The sequence below is a fragment of the Nerophis lumbriciformis genome, linkage group LG31, assembly GCF_033978685.3.
Source record: "Nerophis lumbriciformis linkage group LG31, RoL_Nlum_v2.1, whole genome shotgun sequence".
In the NCBI taxonomy this organism is placed as follows: Eukaryota; Metazoa; Chordata; class Actinopteri; order Syngnathiformes; family Syngnathidae; genus Nerophis; species Nerophis lumbriciformis.
Genome location: NC_084578.2, coordinates 18,027,043 through 18,053,388, shown reverse-complemented (window position 1 = coordinate 18,053,388; position 26,346 = coordinate 18,027,043). Strand labels below are relative to the sequence as shown.

At 40.2% G+C, this 26,346-nt stretch overlaps 1 protein-coding gene across 2 annotated transcripts in view; it reads left to right on the top strand.

Moving 5' to 3' along the window:
• The window catches only part of lrp1bb (low density lipoprotein receptor-related protein 1Bb), a 1,021,613-nt gene that overhangs the window by 710,926 nt on the left and 284,341 nt on the right, over positions 1-26,346 (top strand). For both annotated transcript variants that reach the window (XM_072912020.1, XM_061926507.1), the window contains 4 exons: positions 224-350; positions 1,224-1,375; positions 5,213-5,337; positions 5,481-5,852. In XM_072912020.1, the coding sequence (XP_072768121.1) occupies positions 224-350; positions 1,224-1,375; positions 5,213-5,337; positions 5,481-5,852 (776 nt within the window). The remainder of the gene's footprint in view (positions 1-223; positions 351-1,223; positions 1,376-5,212; positions 5,338-5,480; positions 5,853-26,346) is intronic.

The window sequence follows — 26,346 nt, the reverse complement described above, 5'->3', positions numbered from 1 at the left end:
ATTTAGAATTTTAAAAAAGCTTTTCAAATTCTGAATCGAATTGTCAACCCAGGAATCGGAACCAGATCGAATCGTTAAGTGCCCAAAGATCCACACCCGTAGTGGACTCACTTGAACACAATGATACACCGCCCATCTACTGTATGATAAACAATTGGATGATGACCACATCAGATACCTTGTGAATACACAAAATACATGTCTTTGTTACCTTGCTTTCCAGGTATCTCTTCTGGACTGAGTGGGGCCAGATCCCATGTATCGGCCGCTCTCGTTTGGATGGTTCAGACCAAGTCACCTTGGTCAACTCAGGCATTATGTGGCCCAATGGGATTTCTATTGACTATGAGGTAAAGTGCATTGGTCCTAATTTTATATACTGTATACTAGGGTTGTATACCAGTATTAGTATAGTACCGCGATACTAATAAATCATTGTTGGTACTATATGGCCTCTGAAACGTACTGGTCCCAGTCGATACTACTATGATTACGTCGATATTTTTTGGCATCACATCTTCTTTTGTTTTTTTTTAAATGTATATTATGTTTATAAACTCAGGAAATGTGTCCCTGGACACATGAGGACTTTGAATATGACCAATGTATGATCCTGTAACTACTTGGTATAGGATTGATACCCAAATTTGTGGTATCATCCAAAACTAATGTAAAGTGTCAAACAACAGAAGAATACATTTTTACATTTAAACAGAAGTGTAGACAGAACATGTTAAAAGAGAAAGTAAGCAGATTTTGACAATAAATGAACAAGTAGATTAATAATTAATTTTCTACCACTTTTCCTTAATAATGTTGACAAAATAATAGAATGATAAATGATACAATATGTTACTGCATATGTCAGCAGACTAATTAGGAGCCTTTGTTTGATTACTTACTACTAAAAGACAAGTTGTCTCGTATGTTCACTATTTTATTTAAGGACTTAACTGCAATAAGAAACATATGTTTAATGTACCCTAAGACTTTTTGTTAAAATAAAACCAATAATGCAATTTTTTTGTGGGCCCCTTTATTTAGAAAAGTACCGAAAAGTATTGAAATACAGTAATTTTAGTACCAGTACCAAAATATTGGTATCGTTACAACACTACTGTATACTGTATTAGCAGTCTTGCTGTACCTATATCTTATCTTATTCTACCATAGAAATGTCCGCAGCAATGTTGTGTAATATTCATTTTAAAATTGCCTCTCAGGAAAACACATTATACTGGTGCGACACCCGCACAGATAAGATTGAGAGGATCAACCTTGAGACAGGTGAGAGCCGAGAGATAGTATTGTCTTCGGCCAATGTGGACCTGTTCTCGGTGACTGTGTTTGGGCCTTACATCTACTGGTCTGACAGGTAATTTACACTTCTCTATTTTACTAGAAAGCTTGCACTACACCTGCTTCATATTAACCATCGATATTAAAGTATGAAAGTGCAATCTCACCTGTTATCAGGGAAGACATGTCCAGTTCTGATAAATATTTCTGCTCTGGCCGCATCCTTGCTTATCTGGTTGGATAGCGGTCATGGTTTACAAGCATGCAGTATATTCCCACTGTTATTACGTCAAAGCCATGTCCATAGCTGCATCCTCAAAGGACACTGACTTGTCTTTATTTAGTTGTCCTTTAGGGGTATTTGTGTCAGACTTGGTAAAATTGATTTTGGGAATTTACATACTTGTCAAATCCAGCTGCTGCACAAGTTGAATCTGTAGCAGCAGCTGACTACCACAGGAGTAAGGCGTTAGATTTATTGTGCTCGTGTGCATCATTATTCATATTTTATGTTCAAATGTTGTGGTTGCTGTATTGAATTTTATTTTGGTGTTACGATCACTCTAGCTACAGTGGGCCAAATAACTTTGTGATCCCCTGCTGACTGTGCAAGCTTTATCCCCTTACAAAGACATGAACCGTCCACATGTGTGGTAGTTATTTTTTTTAAAACGGTAACGTAAATACAACAACAATAACATTAATTTAAAAAAAACACTGAAAAGCAACAATACCGTAAATTCCGGACTGCAGTACATACTTGCCAACCCTCCCGATTTTCCCGGGAGACTCCCGAATTTCAGTGGCCCCTCCCGAAAATCTCCCGGGGCAACCATTCTCCCGAATTTCTCCCGATTTCCACCCGGACAACAATATTGGGGGCGTGCCTTAAAGGCACTGCCTCACCTAAAAAGGAGACTATTATATATGTCTCCGTTATCCATAGATTTATCTGTAACCCATAAAGTAGGCAGGCACGGAGTTATTTCTCAGCGTGTGTTCCAGCCGGCACGTAAATACACTGACACACAACATCCAGATTCCCATCATGCATTGCTTCAAAACTATGGCAAGTAGTTATGTCCAAAAACATAACAGAGACGAAGCAGAAGAACGAAGAAGAGACATGGCGACGACGAGTAAGAAGAAGAAGAAGTACCAAAATGATTGGAAAAAATAATTTCAGTTCATCCAGGTTCATCCCTGCAAATTTACACACTTCTATTAAATAAATAAATGATAAATGGGTTGTACTTGTATAGCGCTTTTCTACCTTCAAGGTACTCAAAGCGCTTTGACACTACTTCCACATTTACCCATTCACACACACATTCACACACTGATGGCGGGAGCTGCCATGCAAGGCGCTAACCAGCAGCCATCAGGAGCAAGGGTGAAGTGTCTTGCTCAGGACACAACGGACATGACGAGGTTGGTACTAGGTGGGGATTGAACCAGGGACCCTCGGGTTGCGCACGGCCACTCTCCCACTGCGCCACGCCGTCCCTATTAGCCCGGGTCCAGTGGACTCGGACATCTTATATGTAATAGAAATGTGTAGGAGGGGTGTATGGTGTGTGTGGTCATTAAATATGTATTCTGATATATGTTCTTCACAGAAAATGAGCCAAAGTCAGTGAGTCTCAGTTTGAAAAATTAATTAATTGTCTCATTTTTCTTTTAATAAAAAATGAAAACGGGTCCTACAGCCCTGAACACCACACAAGGGTGTGGTGTTCGGAAACAAATGTTTGTTTCATCTGACCACAGAACTTTCCTCCAGAAGGTCTTATCTTTATCCATGTGATGTCAGATGAAACAAAAATGTAGCTGTTTGGCCACAATACCCAGCAATGAAGGTCCTGAGTAGTCTTGGGTTCAATCCCGGGCTCGGGATCTTTTTGTGTGGAGTTTGCATGTCCTCCCCGTGACTGCGTGGGTTCCCTCCGGGTACTTCCTCCCCTTTCCAAAGACATGCAACTGGGGATAAGTTGATTGGCAACACTAAATTGGCCCGAGTGTGTGGATGTGAGTGTGAATGTTGTCTGTCTATCTGTGTTGGCCCTGCGATGAGGTGGCGACTTGTCCAGGGTGTACCCCGCCTTCCGCCCGATTGTAGCTGAGATAGGCTCCAGCGCCCCCCGCGACCCAAAAGGGAATAAGCGGTAGAAAATGGATGGATGGATGGATGTTTGGAGGAGAAAAGGTGAGGCCTTTAATCCCAGGAACACCAATCCCTACCATCAAGCACGGAGGTGTTAGTATTATGCTTTGGGCCTGTTTTGCTGCCAATGGAACTCACATCCCACACTCCTCTTTTGTAAAGTAAATTTGTACAGCCGATATGGGCATCTACATGAACAATATGATTTGCCTGAGAAGTTGGACAGGACAAAAATTAAAATTCAAGCAGAAGCTTGCCAGAAGCTTGTGGATGGCTACCAAAAGCGCCTTATTGCAGTGAAACTTGCCAAGAGACATGTAACCAAATATTAACATTGCTGTATGTATACTTTTGACCCAGCAGATTTGGTCACATTTTCAGTAGACTCATAATAAATCATACTTGCCAACCCTACCGGATTTTCCGGGAGACTCCCGAAATTCAGTGCCTCTCCCGAAAACCTCCCGGGACAAATTTTCTCCCGAAAATCTCCCGAAATTCAGGTGGACTCAGGTCCATGCGGACCTTAGTCCGCTTTCCCACAATATAACTGTAGAATCATGGAGGGCGAGTTCTTGGTTTCTTATGTGGGTTTATTGTTGGGCAGTTTCATTAACGTCCTCCCAGCGCGGCAACAACACACAACAACAGCAGTCACGTTTTTGTCTACCGTAAAGCAGTTTGTCTGCCGTAAACAGCAATGTTGTGACACTCTTAAACAGGACAATACTGCCATCTAGTGCATTTGATGAAGGTTTTTTTGTGCGTGCCACACAGCAATGCATCATCAGAGAGGGTGTTCAGCATGGTTTGAAAAAGAGTGACAGAGAATAGAACAAGGATGGACAATTCAACCCTTAACTCAACAATGAGTAGATGAGTGTTATGTGTGTGTATATGTGTAAATAAATGAACACTGAAATTCAAGTATTTATTTTATATATATATAATATATATATGTATAAAATAAATACTTGATCCATCCATCCATCCATTTTCTACCGCTTATTGCCTTTGGGGTCGCTGGAGCCTATCTCAGCTACAATCGGGCGGAAGGCGGGGTACACCCTGGACAAGTCGCCACCTCATCGCAGTATATATTTATATATATATATATATATATATATATATATATATATATAATAAAAGAAAAATAAATATATATTTATAGCTAGAATTCACTGAAAGTCAAGTATTTCTTATATATATATATATATATATATATATATAAAATACTTGACTTGGTGAATTCTAGCTGTAAATATACTCCTCCCCTCTTAACCACGCCCCCTGCCCCCCACCCCCCCACCCCCACCTCCCGAAATCGGAGGTCTCAAGGTTGGCAAGTATGTAATAAATTCATAAAAGAACCAAACTTCACGAATGTTTTTTGTGACAAACAAGTATGTGCTCCAATCACTCTATCACAAAAAAATAAGATTTGTAGATATTATTAATTACATATGTATGTAAACTTTTGACCACGACTGTATGTGCTTGTCAATAAAGTTTATCCACCAGGTAACGTTATTTTCCCGCGTGTGACTATTCTGTCTCTCTCAATTAAAATCTCAATTAAAATCAGCCTTCTAAAAAAAGTTCATGTCTTTGTAAGGAAAAAACCTTTGACAGAGTATCAAGTGATTATTCCCCCGATGTTTGTACTGGAAAGCCAGAAATGCTGCTTTTAAAATACATCCTGTCACTAAATGTAAAAAGCATGTTTTCACCCTCTGACACGTGCTCTAGGGCTTTCTCCAACGGTTCAATCAGACGTGGGTTGAAGACTGACAGCAGCGAGGCCGTGACAATGAGAAGTGGCCTGGGGGTCAATTTGAAGGGTGTGACAGTCTTCAATAGAGGCAGAGAGAAAGGTTCAAGTTGTCACTTCACTCGTTTATTGGTTCACACAATGATTGCCAGATGATTGTTCTTTAAAACACTGTTTGTGAATACCCTCTAGTGAAGATGTGCACAAATATCCTTTAATTGTGATTGGTAAATGTTCTTGTGGCAGGTTCAAACCCTTGCGCCAGGAGCAATGGTGGCTGCCACCAGCTTTGCTTTCATTTAGGAAGCGGCCGTCGGACCTGCTCCTGCGCCCATGGCCGCTTATCAGAGAATGGCTTTTCCTGTGAACGCTATGAAGGGTATCTGCTCTACTCTGAGAGGACAACATTGAAAAGCATCCACCATTCAGATGAGAGTGACCTCAACTCGCCTGTCCAGCCCTTTGAAAATCCGGCTTTTTTCAAGAACGTCATAGCCTTGGCCTTTGACTACAGTCAGAATGCAGCGGGGACCAACCGCATTTTTTTCAGTGACGTTCACTTTGGAAATATCCAGATGATCAATGACGACTGGAAAGGACGATCTATTATTGCAGAAAGTAAGTGCAGTTATTATTTGTTACTCTCCTTATTTCACTTGTGTGGTTTGTCATCAGAAGTGGGTGTTCCAGATTGGATCAGAACACTTGAAAATTGGTGTGAATGTCTTTTTTTTGTCTGTACTGTGTGACCTGTGAATGATTGGTGACGGGTCTGGCCCAAAGTCAGTTGGGATAAGTGCTGTCTCAACCGTGACCCTGAACAGGATAAGTGGTAGAAAATAATTGAAAGAGAAAAAGCCCACTTTGTGTGAAATCTAGCATCCAACGCAATCTTGCAGCTACATTATTTTTTTTCTTTGATGTAAAGAGTGTGGATACTAGAGATGCGCGGATGGGCAATTATTTCATCCGCAACCACATCACAAAAGTCGTCATCCACTCGCCATCCACCCGAACCAACATTTTATCAAAACCACACCCGCCCGCACCCGCCCGTTGTTATATATCTAATATAGACGATGCAAGACATTAGTGAGGTTATAAAGCTTTTGCCTGTTAAAGAAAGGAGACTGATCCAATGGAGCAGAGACATCCAATGCGTGATAATATTATTTATCATTATTATAATATTATTGTCATTTCCGTTAAGAAAGTGTTGACTATTGTTGCCAATGTCCTCAGATCAGGAGTGTGTTCCATCCTCACACTTTGTGCGCGCTGTTGCAGCAAGCAGAACGAGGCTTTTAAGAAGTTAAAAAAATGTTTTAGAAAGACTAGGCCTATATTTTCGTTAGGTAAAAAAAATGTTCTGAATTTATTTCAATGAATATTAACTTGTTAACGTTATAATGCTCAAATAGAGACGAGGGCGGGGTGCACAGTGAAACAGTGAACAATTTCGCGACAAAGATTAACCTCTGCAGCCATGACAAAATATCAGACAATCTCCATTGTCAACGACAGGCAGGAAAATAAAGATAAACACATAGCCTATGTTGTAGGCATAGGCATAGGCTCATACGTTTTTAAGTTGAAAAAAAAAAAAAAAAAAAGTGCCTCATAAGCCATAGGCTGTCAATCACGCGCACAAACTTAAATTATACAATAACATGTGTATGCCATCCCTATTTAAACAAAAATAAATTAAATAAATAATAATAATAAATTACCTGCAACTTATTGGCCAAGGCAAATAGCTGAAGGGGGGAAATCAAACCCATCAGACTGCACTTTATCATCAAACTTCAATTATAATGAAAATAGACGGTCGCGACAAACAAAGCAGGCTAAATAGCCTTACATTGTCGCCAATCGGAGATGCGCTTCACTTGAAAGCGAGACCAAATAATTATTCACACATAGTAGTATATCTCGAATAGAAAAAAAACACAATAAACAACGCAATTGCCTTAATTCCTTTGCATTGTAGTGCGCCCAAACAACACGTAACCATCAAAATTATTCAGCTGACCGAACTCAATATAGGTTAGACATGGGCTTATTTGGTATAGCCTAGGTAACGTAGACTAATTCGTTTAACATATCCAACCGTATGTCTACTTACTTTTTTTTTTTTTAGCACTATGCAGGAATAAAAGGGCATCTACAGTGCCAGGATTCAGGCGAGAGCGCCTGGCCTCTAAAATGCGCCCTGCTGCGCCGAAGGAGTGCTCACTTGCGCCACTTGTTGCTGGGACGCGGTGCCATCTTTTTCTTTTTTTTTTCTTCTTCTGTTGTGTTGTGTTGTGCTGCAGTGCCTGATGAATAATTGACTGTTTCAAAGAGTGCTGCTCGTTTTTCGTATGTGGGTAACAACATTTAACTATGTATATATATTTCCGAATTGGTTCAACTGCCAACCGCCCGCATCTATTTAAAATCTATTTTTACCCGCCCACCCGCGGTTTATCCGCGGACTCCGCGGTTGTGTCCGCAAACCGCGCATCTCTAGTGGATGCCTTTCAGGTTGTTTTGCCTTGGCAAAGGCCATAATTCCAAACGGTAACACTTTAGTATGGGGAACATATTCTAAGTAACACAGACTTAATTTAGAGTTATTTGGACACTAGGGAACATATTCTACACAGGTCCGGTGGCCATGGATGAAGTGCTGGCTCTCCAGAGTCGGGACCCGGGGTGTACCGCTAGCCTGTGTATCGGTTGGGGGCATCTCTGCGCTGCTGACCCGTCTCTGGTTTCCTGCTGGCCCCACTATGGACTGGACTCTCACTATTATGTTGGATCCACTATGGGCTGGACTTTCACAATATTATGTTAGACCCACTCGACATCCATTGCTTTCGGTCTCCCCTAGAGGGCGGGGGTTACCCACATATGCGGTCCTCTCCAAGGTTTCTCATAGTCATTCACATCACTGGGGTGAGTTGTTCCTTGCCCTTATGTGGGCTCTGTACCGAGGATGCCGTTGTGGCTTGTGCAGCCCTTTGAGACACTTGTGATTTAGGGCTATATCAATAAGCATTGATTGATTGAGTGTTTTTCAACCTTTTTTGAGCCGAACCACATTTTTTTCATCGAAAAAATTCTGAGGCACACCACCAGCAGAAAACATAACAAAAAATTTAACTCAGTAGCCGATATTGACAATAAAAAGTTGTTCTCGCAACTGTTCTCGTACTAGGCCACCTACTCACTGGCCTAGTGGTTAGAGTGTCCACCCTGAGATCGGTAGGTTGTGAGTTCAAACCCCGGCCGAGTCATACCAAAGACTATAAAAATGGGACCCATTACCTCCCTGCGTGGCACTCAGCATCAAGGGTTGGAATTGGGGGTTAAATCACCAAAAATGATTCTCTGGCGCGGCACCGCTACTGCCCACTGCTCCCCTCACCTCCCAGGGGGTGAGCAAGGGGATGGGTCAAATGCAGAGGACAAATTTCACCACACCTAGTGTGTGTGTGACAATCATTGGTACTTTAACTTAACTTAACTTGAATTCAAACCATAACCAACCATGCATCACTATAGCTCTTGTCTCAAAGTAGGTGTACTGTCACGACCTGTCACATCATGCTGTGACTTAGTTGGAGTTTTTTGCTGTTTTCCTGTGTTTAGTGTTTTAGTTCTTGTCTTGCGCTCCTATTTTGGTGGCAGTTTCATGTCTTCCTCGAACGCTATTTCCCCGCACCTGCTTTGTTTTCGCAATCAATACTATTTAAGTTGTGCGGACGTTATCCTTCTTTGTGGGGACATTGTTGATTGTCATGTCATGTACGGATGTACTTTGTGGACGCCGTCTGCTCCACGCACTGTAAGTCTTTGCTGTCGTCCAGCATTCTGTTTTTGTTTACTTTGCAGCCAGTTCACTTTTTGTTTTGTTTTGCATAGCCTTCCCTAGGCTTCAATTCCTTTTCTTAGCGGCACTCGCCTTTTGATTATTTTTGGTTTAAGCGTTAGATACCTTTTAACCTACACTCTGCCTCCCGCATAATGTGATGACGACCTACCATGTTCCCGACATCTACAAAGCAATTAGCTACCTGCTGCCACCTACTGACATGGAAGTATTACATGGTTACTCTGCCGATCTCCAGACAGCACAGACACTCAACAACGGCACATTTGCGGATTATAGTTACTGGTTTGCAAAAAATATTTTTTGGTGGTTGAAAAACACTGTTCTAAGTAACAAAGACTTAAGGGTTAGGGTTAGGGTTATTGTAGTTATGTGTTTTGTTATGTAATAACAGACCATATTCATTAAGTGGTATGGTATTGAAGGGACAATCATATACAACAACTTCCTTACTTAGTACTAATAAGCAATCATTCTGAGGTTATTGAGGGAAGACTCTTAGTTATTGGCTTACTGGTTGTACAATAAGGTCATGCAGAATAAGGCATTAATAAGCACTTAATGATGACTAATTAAGAGTCAATATGTTACTAATTTGCATGGTACTAATTAATGGTGAATATGTTCCCCATACTAAAGTGTTACCTTCCAAACTAATGCAAGTAGAAATAGAAGGTTTTTGGCATTCTTGTCGGAAGGTATGCATGTCATAAATATTATATTGGAAGACTTGATAGGATTGCTTATTCCTTGGATGGTCTTGTTGTCATTTTTAATAATAACAAGCCGTCTACCAAGTACACACATCATGCCCACTTTTACTACTGTATTGATGATCTTGTATAATTTACCATGCAGGGTCAAATATATTAGAGGATTTTTTTATTTTTTTTTGGAAGGAGGGTGCAGGGGGACTATAAACATTTCATTTTGCTTATTTAATGGTTGGCCACCTCCTCTTAAACCGAAAGGAGAAAATCAATGCAAATAACATCTGCCAATTGCAGGCTGACTTCATTAAAGAGTTCTCACTGCACTGTTTTCCAGTTATCTTTTATAGAAAGGATTCATCTTAATGATAAACAATCTTGTTTGTTTTATGAAATTATGCTGAAAATGTATTTCAAATCAGTCTCACATTTATTGCCTACGATTTCAAAAGTAACAACCTAAAAGCTCATATTTATACTTCTGGATTGACAGTTTTTAGTACGTGTTTTAGTCACATGGTTGGACTGCATGGACAAATACAAATCCCATGCCGTTGTTCTAAAGCCCAGTCAGCTCAGCAGTGACAAGCATGACTAGAGTCGAAAAGAGCAGTAAAAATCTGATCTTTTGCTCACAACAATCTTTGATCCCTTCTTTCACGCTACCCAAACCTAGCTCGAATCACACCTCACATCAGCACATGCCAACATGACCTCAGGCCCAAATGTATCAATTTTTAAAACAAATTCCTTACATTTTGAAATTTGGCTTAATCGTGATTAATCACGGGTGAGTACTTGCTTGCATCGTTAAAATTTGCCTAAGAAACGACCCCAATATACGTACACGAATGCAATTTATTGTCAGAATGTCATCTAGTAACGTTTTTAAATATGTTTGTTCCGTACGGCGGGTGAAGGAGACGACACAACGGCAGAGATCAGTTCAATAGGTTTACTGAACCTGATGCTGATGAAGTGGTGGGGTGTGTATACTACTAAAAGTGAATGGTGCAAGACGATGTGCAGAATTAACAATGTAAATGTTACCAGAGTTTGTTGTAAGTGCGTGTTGGATGAGGGGCAAGGGGAGAAGGCAGTCCGTGGGCAAGCAAGAGTCAGGGGGCTGGAGAGAAGCAACGAGGTCCGTGTCCAAGCAGGGGTGGAGGATCGAGGGAGGCAGTCCGGAATCCAAAGGGAAGTCGAGGCACACAGCTCGATCACGGGAAACAGGGGGAATACTGCGGGGAACACAGAGTGCATAAGACACGGGCACAGGAAAGGCACAGAGAGAGCAAGTACGCAGGAGGGAAGCCAGAGACGGGATGCTTACTACAAAGAGTAAACTACGTCCCGGCACTGGATATTCGGGTCTTTATGCTGTCTGTCTTCATCAGACCCAGGTGCGCAGATTGGTGATTGCCTGCAGCCTTGCAGGCGCGTGGCCGCGATGAGGGCAGAGCGACCAGGGACCTGTCCCGGCGCGCTTCTAGCGGAGGTGCCGGCAGAGCTTGCAGCAGATGACATACGGGATTGCGCATGTGCCGTGACAGTTTTACTTGAATGCATGTCATTTATTTTCCCGAAACTTGCTAACAGTTTTATCTAAAGTGCTTTAAAGCTGTATTTTGGTGTACAGTTTCAAATAATTGCCCCACTTAGAGGCCACATGTTCCTTTGCATATTTTTTGATGCTTTTTTTTTACTATGCATATAATATGGCACAGTGCGATCTATTGCGTTCTGATAAACACCAAATGTTCTGAAATACTACATATAATGTTTTATTATTTAATCCAGGGGTCCCCAAACTTTTTGAGTCGGGGGCCACATTGGGTTAAAACAATTTGGCCGGGCGCCAGGCTGTATGTATATATATATATATATATATACACGCGTTAGGTCAGGAAAAAACACATAGAGGCTATTTCATCCCTACAAGCCTGTTTTGCAGGTTTCCTTGCTCTTCAGGGGAGTTTATGCTATAAACTGTATATTGTATAAACTATAAACTTTAAACAATAAACTCTCCTGAAGAGCAGGGAAACCTGCAATACGGGCTTATAGGGATGAAATAGCCCCTGTGTTTTTTCCTGACCTAATGTGTGTGTGTGTGTATATATATATATATATATATATATATATATATTTATATATATATATATATATATATATATATATATATACAGCCTGGTGCCCGGCCAAATTGTTTAAACCCAATGTGGCCCCCGAGTCAAAATATATATACGGTATTGAGCACTGTATAACGGATAAATCACAGTAACCTCGACTATATATATATATATATATATATATATATATACAGTATATATATATATATATATATATATATATATATATATATATATATATATATATATATATATATATATATATACACACACACACAGGTATGCATATATATATATATATATATATATATATATATATATATACACAGGTATGCATATTTTTATATATATATATATGATTCAATAAACTCCTCTGAAGAGCAGGGAAACCTGCGAAACAGGCTTGTAGGGATGATATAGCTTCTGTGTTTTTTCTTGACGTAACGTGTATATATATATATATATATATATATATATATATATATATATATATATATATATATATATATATATATATATATATATTATATAGGAAAATGCATTTTTAGATAATATGATTTGCCTGAGTGCCTCAGAGACACCAAGAGTAACAAGCGGTAGAAAATGGATTAGAAAGGACAGATATAAAAAAATAAAAAAATAAAAAATAAAAAATGCAAATAAAATAACTTTTTTTTAACTTGGGACTTCCCGCGGGCCAGATTTTGGAAAAATAGTAGTTTGGGGACCCCTGATTTAATCCCTTCTTATAAACATCTTTGACGTTAAAGTAATAGCGTATACAATAACGAAATGAAAAATAACCTCACAGTGACTTTGCTGAGTAAGTAATGTTACAATGAGGTAACTGAGTTACTACCTCAATTACTTTTTGGGTGAAGTAATTAGTAACTGTAACTAATTACTTTTTGAAGATAAGTTGACCAACACTGATGATCATCTACAGATAAACAGATACCATTTGTGAAGCTACAAATGGCTGTCATTGCCAAGTGTTGTACTGAAGATTCATTAATTATGTCTGCAAACTACACATTAATGTTGCTTTTTCCCCTTTTATTCTCCCACTTGTCCAATTAAGATAAAGATGTATTCCTGATAAGACAAAAAATGTACTGTTCATTTTTTATTTCCACCGTGGGTATATATTTCCAATAAAACCCTTAAAACCTCGAACAATGTGCTGTATTTTATACAGTATAAGCCAGAATTTCCATATTTCATCCTGGAACTTCTGCCTGCATCCCGCTATTAAGGGAAGGTGCAGATGTTAATCATCCATATTTCCCTAATTAATCTCCATGTCCCCCAATAATTAATCCTTCACCTCACCAACAATTTGTGGCAAACTCTGCCAGATGGCTTCCACTGCAAACTATTAATTAGCGATCAGCTGACTCTGTGTTTGAGGTTTTGGGCTTATGAGCTCCTCGATAGGAACGTTCATGCAAACTCTTTCGGATTTAATATGTTAGGAAACATCTGGTCCTCAACACTTGCAAAATGCATGAGCTAATGGTCCACCAGGATGAGCACAAAGCCCATTAGCGTTTTTGGGGGAAGACATCGGGATAGTGGAGCAGTACAAGTATTTTGTGGAGTACCAACATAGACGTTGTGCACATTAAGCGCAGGAACAGACCTATTTCCGTAGGAGGCTTAGCTCTTTTAATGTGTGCATTTTGTAGATGCTCTACCAGCCCGCGGTATACAGTAGAAAGGGGACTCATATGGCCCCATTCGTTGTGGTTTACCTGGCACATAGAACATGACAAATTAGGGGGGTGCACTATACACTTTAGCCCCCAGACGGAGTGTTTCATATCTTAAAATATGTTTTGTGGCAAATCCAACGTTTAACCACAGCACCAGTTGCTATGTAGGGTGGCACTTTTCATCCTTTTCAGCAGACTGCATTGCAAAATGATTAACCCTCCCATAGCTGTACATTTAGCTTTTTCACTTGGAGCACAGGTGCTACTAAATGAAATAATTTAGTAAAAAATCTAGTAGCACAGAAAAAAATTAGGAGCAATATGAAATGTCCTAATTAACACAATTTTACTATTTACTACTAGGGTTGTACGGTATACTGGTATTAGTCACGTACCGCAATACTAATGAGTCATATTCGGTACTATACCGCCTCTTAAAAGTATCAGTCCCCCATCCATCGTAATCGTGCTTGCTGGGTATTGTGGCCAAACAGCTCATTTTTTGTTTCATCTGACCACAGAACTTTCCTCCTGAATGTCTTATCTTTGTCCATGTGATGTCAGATGAAACACATTTGAGCTGTTTGGCTACAATATCCAGCAATATGTTTTAAGGAGAAAAGGTTAGGCCTTTAATCCCAGGAACACCAAAATTATGCTCTGGGCCTGTTTTGCTGCCAATGGAACTGGTGCTTTACAGAGAGTAAATGGGACAATGAAAAATTCTTCAGGACTACCTAAAATCTTAGTTGGAGTTTTTTTTGGTGTTTTCCTGTGTGTAGTGTTTTAGTTCTTGTCTTGGTGGCTTTTCTGTAGCAGTTTCATGTCTTCCTTGAACGCTAATTCCCCGCACCTGCTTTGTTTTCGCAATCAAGACTATTTAAGTTGTGCGGACGCTATCCTTCTTTGTGGGGACATTGTTGATTGTCATGTCATGTACGGATGTACTTTGTGGACGCCATCTGCTCCACGCGCTGTAAGTCTTTGCTGTCGTCCAGCATTCTGTTTTTGTCTACTTTGCAGCCAGTTCACTATTTGTTTCATTTTGCATAGCCTTCCCTAAGCTTCAATTCCTTTTCTTAGCGGCACTCGCTGTTTGATTATTTTTGGTTTAAGCGTTAGATACCTTTTAACCTACACGCTGCCTCCCAACCTGGGGGCAGGTTGGGTGTTCCAAAAGGACAATGACCCCAAACACACGTCAAAAGTGGTCAAGGAATGGCTAAATCAGGCTAGAATTAAGGTTTTAGAATGGCCTTCCCAAAGTCCTGACTTAAATGTGTGGACAATGCTAAAGAAATAAGTCCATGTCAGGAAACCAACAAATTTAGCTGAACTGCACCAATTTTGTTAAAAGAGAAGTGGTCCGAAACTCAGCCAGAAGCTTGCCAGAAGCTTGTGGATGGCTACCAAAAGCGCCTTATTGCAGTGAAACTTGCCAAGGGACATGTAACCAAATATTAACAATACTGTATGTATACTTTTGACCCAGCAGATTTGCTCACATTTTCAGTAGACCCATAATACATTCATTTTTGTGACCAACAAGTATGTGCTCCAATCACAGAAAAATAAGAGTTGTAGAAATTATTGGAAACTCAAGACAGCCATATGTAATGCATATGGATATACTGTATGTATCATACACTGTCCATATTTAACTATTGGAGCATTACCAGTAGCCTATCTCCAATTTGTTATTGCAGAAAAATGTATTTTCTCAGTTCCAGCTCCAACAGTCTTAGATGTTATGTGAATAGTGTGATCTAAATTTAGTTCCTTTATTTTTGTTTGTCATCAGCGCTATTACAGTTGCAGAAGTGACGCCCACATCAAGTCAGAAGATACACATTAAAGAAGTAGCTAATCCCTTGGCTGTTTTCATGTTCCTCAAGACGTGCTGTTTTTTTTTTTTTTTTTAAACCACAAATAAATGTGCCAGGGTATGAAAGAAGTCCTCAGCAACATGGATGAATGTTTTATCGTTGTTTAGTCCCTAAAGAGCTAAACAGATGGTTTATCATTTACAAAAGAATGACAGCAAAGGTGTCAGTGACTGTGTGGAAGTGTTTTAGAACCTTTTAGGAACAATTCATTTGGTTTGTTGAGGGTGAGCTGAAATAACAATTGTTCGATGCTTAAAAATTAAGAAATGGTGCAATGGAAATTGCACAAAAGGCTATATGTACATACATTAAGAAACAAATGTGGAGTGCAGTGTAAGAAAGCTGCTGTTTGTAGGGGTTTGGATATACAAACCCCGTTTCCATATGAGTTGGGAAATTGTGTTAGATGTAAATATAAACGGAATACAATGATTTGAAAAAACCTTTCCAACCCATATTCAGTTGAATATGCTACAAAGACAACATATTTGATGTTCAAACTGATAAACATTTTTTTTTTTTTGCAAATAATCATTAACTTTAGAATTTGATGCCAGCAACATGTGCCAAAGTACTTGGGAAAGGGCATGTTCACCACTGTGTTACATGGCCTTTCCTTTTAACAACACTCAGTAAACGTTTAGGAACTGAGGAGACACATTTTTTAAGCTTCTCAGGTGGAATTATTTCCCATTCTTGCTTGATGTACAGCTTAAGTTGTTCAACAGTCCGGGGTTTTCGTTGTGGTATTTTAGGCTTCATAATGTGCCACACATTTTGAATGGGAGACAGGTCTGGACTACAGGCAGGCCAGTCTTGTACCCGCACTCTTTTACTATGAAGCCACGTTGATGTAACACGTGGCTTGGTATTGTCTTGCTGAAATAAGCAGGGGCGTCCATGGTAACGTTGCTTGGATGGCAACATATGTTGCTCCAAAACCTGTATGTACCTTTCAGCATTAATGGCGCCTTCACAGATGTGTAAGTTACCCATGTCCACAGTTTCCAAAAACAATTTGAAATGTGGACTCGTCAGACCACAGAACACTTTTCCACTTTGTATCAGTCCATCTTAGATGAGCTCAGGCCCAGCGAAGCAGACGGCGTTTATGGGTGTTGTTGATAAACGGTTTTCGCCTTGCATAGGAGAGTTTTAACTTGCACTTACAGATGTAGCGACCAACTGTAGTTACTGACAGTGGGTTTCTGAAGTGTTCCTGAGCCCATGTGGTGATATCCTTTACACACGGATGTCGCTTGTTGATGCAGTACAGCCTGAGGGATCGAAGGTCACGGGCTTAGCTGCTTACGTGCAGTGATTTCTCCAGATTCTCTGAACCCTTTGATGATATTACGGACCATAGATGGTGAAATCCCTAAATTCCTTGCAATAGCTGGTTGAGAAAGGTTTTTTCTTAAACTGTTCAACAATTTGCCCACGCATTTGTTGACAAAGTGGTAACCCTCGCCCCATCCTTGTTTGTGAATGACTGAGTATTTCATGGAATCTACTTTTATACCCAATCACGGCACCCACCTGTTCCCAATTTGCCTGTTCACCTGTGGGATGTTCCAAATAAGTGTTTGATGAGCATTCCTCAAATGTATCAGTATTTATTGCCACCTTTCCCATCTTCTTAGTCACGTGTTGCTGGCATCAAATTCTAAAGTTAATGATTATTTGCAAAAAAAACATATTTATCAGTTTGAACATCAAATATGTTGTCTTTGTAGCATATTCAACTGAATATGGGTTGAAAATGATTTGCAAATCATTGTATTCCGTTTATATTTACATCTAACACAAATTCCCAACTCATATGGAAACAGGGTTTGTAGACTGATACATGCAGGCATGTGGGAGGTGTGAATCAACACCATGAAGGTGAACACTTTTTTATTATTTTGCCATTGTCGAGTTTTTCTTTTGAACAGTTTTGCAGAGAAGAACATTGATGCCTCCTTGCGGGTAATTTATTTACACAGCATTGGTAAATACATTATCTGATTTCTAACCAAGTCACAATCTGATCGAAATACTTTTTTCCCTTATTGATGTCTCTATCTGGAGATGTAACCCTCACTGAACATACAGTTGTGAAGATAACATACACACATCAGGACCATGAATGCCATTAATTGCAGGCACTAGTTGTCCAGGTTGGAATGATTGAACAACATTAGAGATAAATGCTTTAAAATGTAATATTGGAAATTATCGGTATCGGTTTCAAAAAGTAAAATTTATGACTTTTTAAAACGCCGCTGTACGGAGTGGTACACGGACGTAGGGAGAAGTACAAAGCAGTTGTGTCTCCCAGTCATACTTGCCAACCCTCCAAATTGTCCCGAGAGACTCCCGAATTTCAGTGCCCCTGCCGAAAATCTCCCGGGGCAACCATTCTCCCGAATTTATTCTGATTTCCACCCAGACAACAATAATGGGGGTGTGCCTTAAAGTCACTGCATTTGCGTGCCGGCCCAATCACATAATATCTACAGCTTTTCACACACACAAGTGAATGCAAACCATACTTGGTCAACAGCCATGCAGATCACACTGAGAGTGGCCGTATAAACAACTTTAACACTGTTACAAATATGCGCCACACTGTGAAGTCACACCAAACAAGAATGACAAACACATTTCGGGAGAACATCCGCACCGTAACACAACATAAACACAACAGAACAAATACCCAGAACCCCTTGCAGCACTAACTCTTCCGGGACGCTACAATATAAACCTCCCGCTACCCCTTACCAAACCCCTAACGCCCCCCCCCCACCCCCACCCCCCCAACCCTGCCCACCTCAACCTCCTCATGCTCTCTCAGGGAGAGCATGTCCCAAATTCCAAGCTGCTGTTTTGAGGCATGTTAAAAAAAATAACGCACTTTGTGACTTCAATAACACATATGGCTGTGCCATGTTGCCATTTTTTCCATAACTTGAGTTGATTTATTTTGGAAAACCTTGTTACATTGTTTAATGCATCCATCACAACAAAATTAGGCATAATAATGTGTTAATTCCAAGACTGTATATATCGGTATCGGTTGATATCGGAATCGGTAATTAAGAGTTGGACAATATCGGAATATCGGATATCGGCAAAAAAGCCATTATCGGACATCTCTAAACAACATACATCTATAATGATTTACTTAAATGATTTCAAGTTTGAATTGATTTCAAATTTCTCAAATTTATACAGGGTTAAAACTATACTTACACTTCAATTAAGTTACATACTGCTACTTTTAATATTTGGTTATGAAGGTAGTAACATGTAACGATTAGTTTTCATGACGATTCAATTCGAATCAATTTGATGTTGCAGGAACGATTAATTTTCTTTAGAACAATTCAATCCGAAATGGTCCGTTTACCTTCCGTTCATTCTATTTCCAATTTTTAAATGCAAATCAAAAAAACACATTTCGGGCCATTTTTTTTATTGTCATTTCTGAAACAAACAACTGTTTAATGGCACTTTTTAAAAACGACAATAGGACTCCTGCTGAACAAAGTTGTTGCCACTATGCTAAAAACGTGCTAAATGCAAAGGAAAAGCTAAACTACTGCTTCTGGTTCAACTTGTCATCACACAGATAACCATGCATTTTTGTATTTTGGATGAACATATATTCAATGTTTGTGTTTATCTGGAAAAATAAAAACCCATAAAAGGAAAACTGCACAAAATCCAATTTTATGCCATACCATACCATACTTTATTTATAAAGCCCTTTAAAAACAACCACAGTTGAAGAACAAAGGGCTGCACACCACAAAGAAAATAGGACAGACTAAAAAATAACATTTAAAACAGAAGTAAAATACACATTGAAAAAGAAAATACAAATTAGCCTAAGAACAATTTGTTAAATAAAAAGCAGTTAAAAAAGTTAAAAACAGTTAAAAAAGTTAAAAACAGATTAAAGTCTCATGCTGGGTTAAAAGCCAGTGAATAAAAATGGGTTTTAAGAAGGGTCTTAAAAGTAGCCAAAGTATGGCAATATTTTAATGAAAACAACACTTTTTTGTTTGTTTTCAAATTTGCCATATATAATAAAAATCAAAAAACGGCCCTAATTTTGTTTTTTGATTTGCGTTTCAGAATTGGAAATAGAATGCACGGAAAGTACACGGACCCGAAATGATCAAGTTAGTTGAAATCGATTCAATACATTTTCAGCAAAAAATACTGGATACTGGACGCTGCAGGTTACGTTTATTTTTAAGGAATCAGGTATAAATTAATTATGGTTACAAACAAGTAAGTAAACAACAATTAATGGCCAATGCTTTAACATCGTATTTGAATAAAGTGCAACCAACACTTTAGGTTGAATTTAGAAGAAGAAACATTTTCTGCTCATATTTTCATCATTCAAGACATTTTCAATGAACGCACAGTCAAAAACATTTCAACAGCAGATGTACCTGCTACTTTTGCTGTTGTTCTTCCGCATAAAACTAATACACAATTAAAATAAAAAATGTATTTAACAAAAAATCTTACGGTACATTAAACATATGTTTCTTATTGCAAGTTTGTTCTTAAATAAAATAGTGAACATACTAGACAACTTGTCTTTTAGTAGTAAGTAAACAAATAAAGACTCCTAATTTAGCTGCTGACATATGCAGTAACATATTGTGTCATTTATCATTCTATTATTTTGTCAAAATTATTATGGGCAAGTGGTAGGAAATGAATTATTAATATACTTGTTCATTTACTGTTAATATGTGCTTACTTTCTCTTTTAACATGTTTAGTGGCCTTGTGGTTAGAGTGTCCGCCCTGAGATCGGTATGTCGTGAGTTCAAACCCCGGCCGAGTCATACCAAAGGCTATAAAAATGGGACCCATTACCTCCCTGCTTGGCACTCAGCATCAAGGGTTGGAATTGGGGGTTAAATCACCAAATGATTCCCGGGCGCAGCCACCGCTGCTGCTCACTGCTCCCCTGTGGGGATGGGTCAAATGCAGAGGATAACTTCACCGCACCTAGTGTGTGTGTGACAAATATTGGCACTTTAACTTTAACTTGTATCTACACTTCTATTAAAATGTAATAATCATGTATTCTTCTGTTTGGATGCTTTATATTAGTTTTGGATGATACCACAAATTTGGATATCGATTCGATAACAACATCATACATTGTTCATATTCAAAGTCCTCATGTGTCCAGGGTAGGGGTGTAACGGTACACAAAAAATTTGGTTCGGTACATACCTCGGTTTAGAGGTCACGGTTCGGTTCATTTTCGGTACAGTAAGAAAACAACAAAATATAATTTTTTCGGCTATTTATTTACCAAATTTGTAAACAATGGCATAACATACATATATACACACAGGGTCCATTGCCAGGGTTAATGTGGTCAACATATATAAAATAAAAACTAAATAAGATAAGGCTCAGAATGGTTTCTTAACGAAACATTTCTACATATAAAGTGCCTTTTTTGATTGATTGATTGATTGATACTTTGATTAGTAGATTGCACAGTACAGTACATATTTTGTACAATTGACCACTAAATGGTAACACCCGAATACGTTTTTCAACTTGTTTAAGTCGGGGTCCACGTTAATCAACATCAAACTGCCTCAAGTTGTTGCTCGGATTAAATAAAATGACAAAACCTTTCTTCTACATATAAAAAGTGCAACATTAAACAGTTTCAAGTCAAGTCAGCATCAGATGAACTTTTCTTTCCCCCCCCAGCCTGGCTAACTTGGCAGTAAGAGGATATATGAGGGGGACGGCGTGGCGAAGTTGGGAGAGTGGCCGTGCCAGCAACCTGAGGGTTCCTGGTTCAATCCCCACCTACTACCAACCTCGTCACGTCCGTTCTGTCCTTGAGCAAGACACATCACCCTTGCTCCTGATGGGTCGTTGTTAGGGCCTTGCATGGCAGCTCCCGCCATCAGTGTGTGAATGTGTGTGTGAATGGGTGAATGTGGAAATAGTGTCAAAGCGCTTTGAGTACCTTAAAAGTAGAAAAGCGCTATACAGTATAACTCACTTACCATTTAAATATATGGGCTTATTGTTCTACCACCAAAGTAGTGGGTCGAAATCTAGTTTCTAATGCAATATGGTCTTAAAGGGGAACATTATCACAATTACAGAAGGGTTAAAACCATAAAAAATCAGTTCCCAGTGGCTTATTTTATTTTTTGAAGTTTTTTTCAAAATTTTACCCATCACGCAATATCCCTAAAAAAAGCTTCAAAGTGCCTGATTTTAACCATCGTTATATACACCCGTCCATTTTCTTGTGACGTCACACAGTGATGCCAATACAAACAAACATGGTGGAAAGAACAGCAAGCTATAGCGACATTAGCTCGGATTCAGACTCGGATTTCAGCGGCTTAAGCGATGCAACAGATTACGCATGTATTGAAACGGATGGTTGTAGTGTGGAGGCAGGTAGCGAAAACGAAATTGAAGAAGAAACTGAAGCTATTGAGCCATATCGGTTTGAACCGTATGCAAGCGAAACCGACGAATATGACACGACAGCCAGCGACACGGGAGAAAGCGAGGACGAATTTGGCGATCGCCTTCTAACCAACGATTGGTATGTGTTTGTTTGGCATTAAAGGAAACTAACAACTATGAACTAGGTTTACAGCATATGAAATACATTTGGCAACAACATGCACTTTGAGAGTGCAGACAGCCCAATTTTCATCAATGAATATATTCTGTAGACATACCCTCATCCGCGCTCTTTTCCTGAAAGCTGATCTGTCCAGTTTTGGAGTTGATGTCAGCAGGCCAGGGAAGCTAGGGTCGATATTCTTCTCTTGATCATCTTCGGTGGCATAAGGGACGGTGTGAGCCAAGACATCCAGGGGGTTTAGCTCGCTCGTCTGTGGGAACAAACTGCCATTGCTTGCCGTGCTACCGAGGTCCTTTGTCCCTGAATTGCTCACACACTCCGGCGGATTCAATGGGGGTCTGGCGGCAGATTTCTTTGACTTTATCGTTGGAAATGCATCTGCTTTGAGTGTCGCAGGATATCCACACATTCTTGCCATCTCTGTCGTAGCATAGCTTTTGTCGGTAAAGTGTGCGGAACAAACGTCCAATTTCTTGCCACTTTCGCATCTTTGGGCCACTGGTGCAACTTGAATCCGTCCCTGTTCATGTTGTTACACCCTCCGACAACACACGGACGAGGCATGATGTCTCCAAGGTACGGAAAACAGTCGAAAAAACGGAAAATAAGAGCTGATTTGACTCGGTGTTTGAGAAAATGGCGGACTGCTTCCCGATGTGACGTCAAGTTGTGACGTCATCGCTCCGAGAGCGAATAATAGAAAGGCGTTTAATTCGCCAAAATTCACCCATTTAGAGTTCGGAAATCGGTTAAAAAAATATATGGTCTTTTTTCTGCAACATCAAGGTATATATTGACGCTTACATAGGTCTGGTGATAATGCTCCCCTTTAAATCTGCTGCTATAAAAACATTTGTTATTGCTTTAGCCCTGCCTGACTCGCCGAGGAGAGGCTGCTTGAATGCGGTGGTGACGCTTCAAATGGGTTAGCATGTTTGACGTGTTGTCAGAAGCAGCTGCTGAACGGCAAACCTCCGTCCTGCATTGTTGTATCGCGCAGCCAAAGTGTTCCCAATTGGGAGATCTTAACGAGGCACGAGGGTCTTCCAGCTCTGGCTTTTACATGTTGTCGTAGCCCGGTCGCTGCTAACATGCCATGTGTTGTGTCTCGGTGTACATTGTTTACACAACGTACGGTACGCTACTTAATATGTCCGTGTGGAAACTCGTTCGGTACACCTCCGAACCGAGCCGAAACCCCCGTACCGAAACAGTTCAATACAAATACACGTACCGTTACACCCCTAGTCCAGGGACATATTCCCTGAGTTTTTTAACATAATATGAATTTTAAAAAAACTAAAAAAGATTTTGTGATGCTAAAAAATACTGATGTAATCATAATAGTATCGACTAGATACAGTCTTATACTTAGTATCATTACAGTGGATGTTAAGTGTAGATCCACCAATGACGTTTGTTTACATACAGGTACGGCGTCATTAGCGGTGATGCCGGTGAGCTACGGTGTGTAGTGAAGCATGTTTAGCTATTCCTCGTCCTGCAGGGATGATACTTGTAAGAAACTTACTTTATTTGTCACCATGGAGGCGAGGATTAGTGATTTAGAAGTAGCTACAATATTATAGACTGTGGATGGACTTAAGCCGCTAGCTAGCCATGTTTTAAGGGCGTTTCAGTGTTAAAACTCCACTTTTATTATTAGTTTTTAAGCCAAAATGCGTCCGTTCTCCCTTTTCTGTCTACACACTGTGTCTGCTTGTAAGTACTCCGGGATTGTGCGCTGCCGAACATGCTCGTCTGCTCGTAAACCAGCAATGACACGATGTGACGTGTTGGTGGCGGACCGGTACTTTTTAGAGGCGGTATAGTACCTAATATGATTCATTAGTACCGCGGTACTATATTAATACCGGTATACCGTACAACCCTAGTTGGGACATATAATGTCAACTCTCTGGAAAGAAAGGAGCTTGAGATTTCAGGTGAGGTAGAGTCAGGGGCGCCGCTAGGGATTTTGGGCCCCATGAAAATAATCTTTACAGGGCCCCCAACACAGTGTCATTATTTTTTCTGTATTATAATTTCATCATCATTAGGGGCCTCTCTGGGCCCCCCTCCATCATGGGCCCCTAGAATCCGTCTCCTTTACCCCCCCTTTTCGGCGCCCCTGGGTAGAGTAGTTCTGACTAGATATGAGTATAGTTGAGTGTAGTGAGTCTAATTTTCAAACTAACTCCTCAAGAGGGGTTGGACTTTATTTCATGCTGGGGTTGCTGGTCAAAGGCGTTAAGCAGGTGTTGACTTATTAATGGCTGCCCGGCTCAGTGCCTGCACATTGGAGTCTTCCTCCTGTGCAAGAGAGGGTGATTTCTCTGCTCCCCCTCGGGGTCATGGAACGGGCTCTGACTGTGATTTGTGTTTATGCGCCCAGCAGCAGTTCAGAGTACCTGGCCTTCTTGGACTCTATAGGTGGGGAAGAACATTTCTTCAATTTAGCGCCTAGATGGCTGAAAAATAGCAAACCTTTGTCCAGAAAGCAGTTGTTTTGTCTATGTGGCGAGCTGTAAATTTTAGTTGGGTTGAAAAGTTTTGAACCCCTTCAGTCCATGGCGTTGTAAAACTGGCTTCACTGTTGACACATACATCGGTAGCATACTTACCAACCCTCCCGATTTTTCCGGAAAACTCCCGAATTTCAGTACCCAACCCGAAAATCTCCCGGGGCAACCATTCTCCCGAATTTCTCCCGATTTTCACCCGGACAACAATATTAAGGGCGTGCCGTGATGGCACTGCCTTTAGCGTCCTCTACAACCTGTCGACGCGTACGCTTTTTCACCATACAAACAGTGTATGCGGCTTCTGCATACACACGTAAGTGACTGCAAGACATACTTGATCAACAGTCATACAGGTTACACTAAGGGTGGCCGTATAAACAACTTTAACACTGTTACAAATATGCGCCACACTGTGAACCCACACCAAACAAGAATGACAAACACATTTCGGGAGAACAACAGAACAAATACCCAGAATCCCTTGCATCCCTAACTCTTCCGGGCTACAATATACACCCCCGCTACCACCAAACCCCGCCCCCCTAACCCCCCCCCCCCCCCCCCAATCTCCCGAATACGAAGGTCTCAATGTTGGCAAGTATGATCGGTAGGCATAAAAAAAAGCTTAATCCAGACGGTGATCCAGATCACACTCCAAATAAAATAACTTTTCCCATTTCTGAAATTTTCTGAGAGTTAATTCAAAATTTGCCCATAACTTTTTGAGCTATCTATTGCTAAATAAAATAAACGGAGTGAAGCCTCTTGTAAGTTATCCAATCTTTTTGTGTCTGTGGGTGGAGGCGGGGCCGCTACCAGACACACACAGAGATGTTAGGGCTTCTAATCTAAACATAAGATAATGTCGTACACAAAGACCGGATTGGTACCGGAATGTAATGACTTGTTCCACATCGAATTTTGAACATTACCGGAAAGTTGGATGAAAATCCACCAGTGACATTTTGAGCTATCTCTAGCGCAGTGTTTTTCAACCAGTGTACCGTGAGATATTGTCTGGTGTGCGGTGAGAGATTATGTAATTTCACCTAATTGGGTTGAAAATATGTTTTGCAAACCTGAAATTATAATCCGCAAATGTGCCGTTGTTGAGTGTCTGTGCTGTCTAGAGATCGGCAGAGTAACCGTGTAATACTCTCCCATATCAGTAGGTGGCAGCAGGTAGCTAATTGCTTTGTAGTTGCCAACATGGTTTGTCGTGATCACAATATGCAGACGACAGCGGGAGGCAGTGTGCAGGTAAAAAGGTATCTAATGCTTACACCAAAAATAAACAAAAGGCAAGTGCCACTTAAAAAAAAGGCATTGAATCTTAGGGATGGCTATGCAAACGAAGCTAAAATTGAACTGGCTGCAAAGTAAACAAAAACAGAATGCTGGACGACAGCAAAGACTTACAGCGTGTGGAGCAGCAGACGGCGTCCACAAAGAACATCCGTACATGACATGACAATCAACACCAAAATAGGAGCGCAACACAAGTACTAAAACACTACACACAGGAAAACGCCAAAAAAACTCCAAATAAGTCACGGCGTGATGTGACAGGTCATGACAGTACACCTACTTTGAGACAAGAGCTATAGTGATGC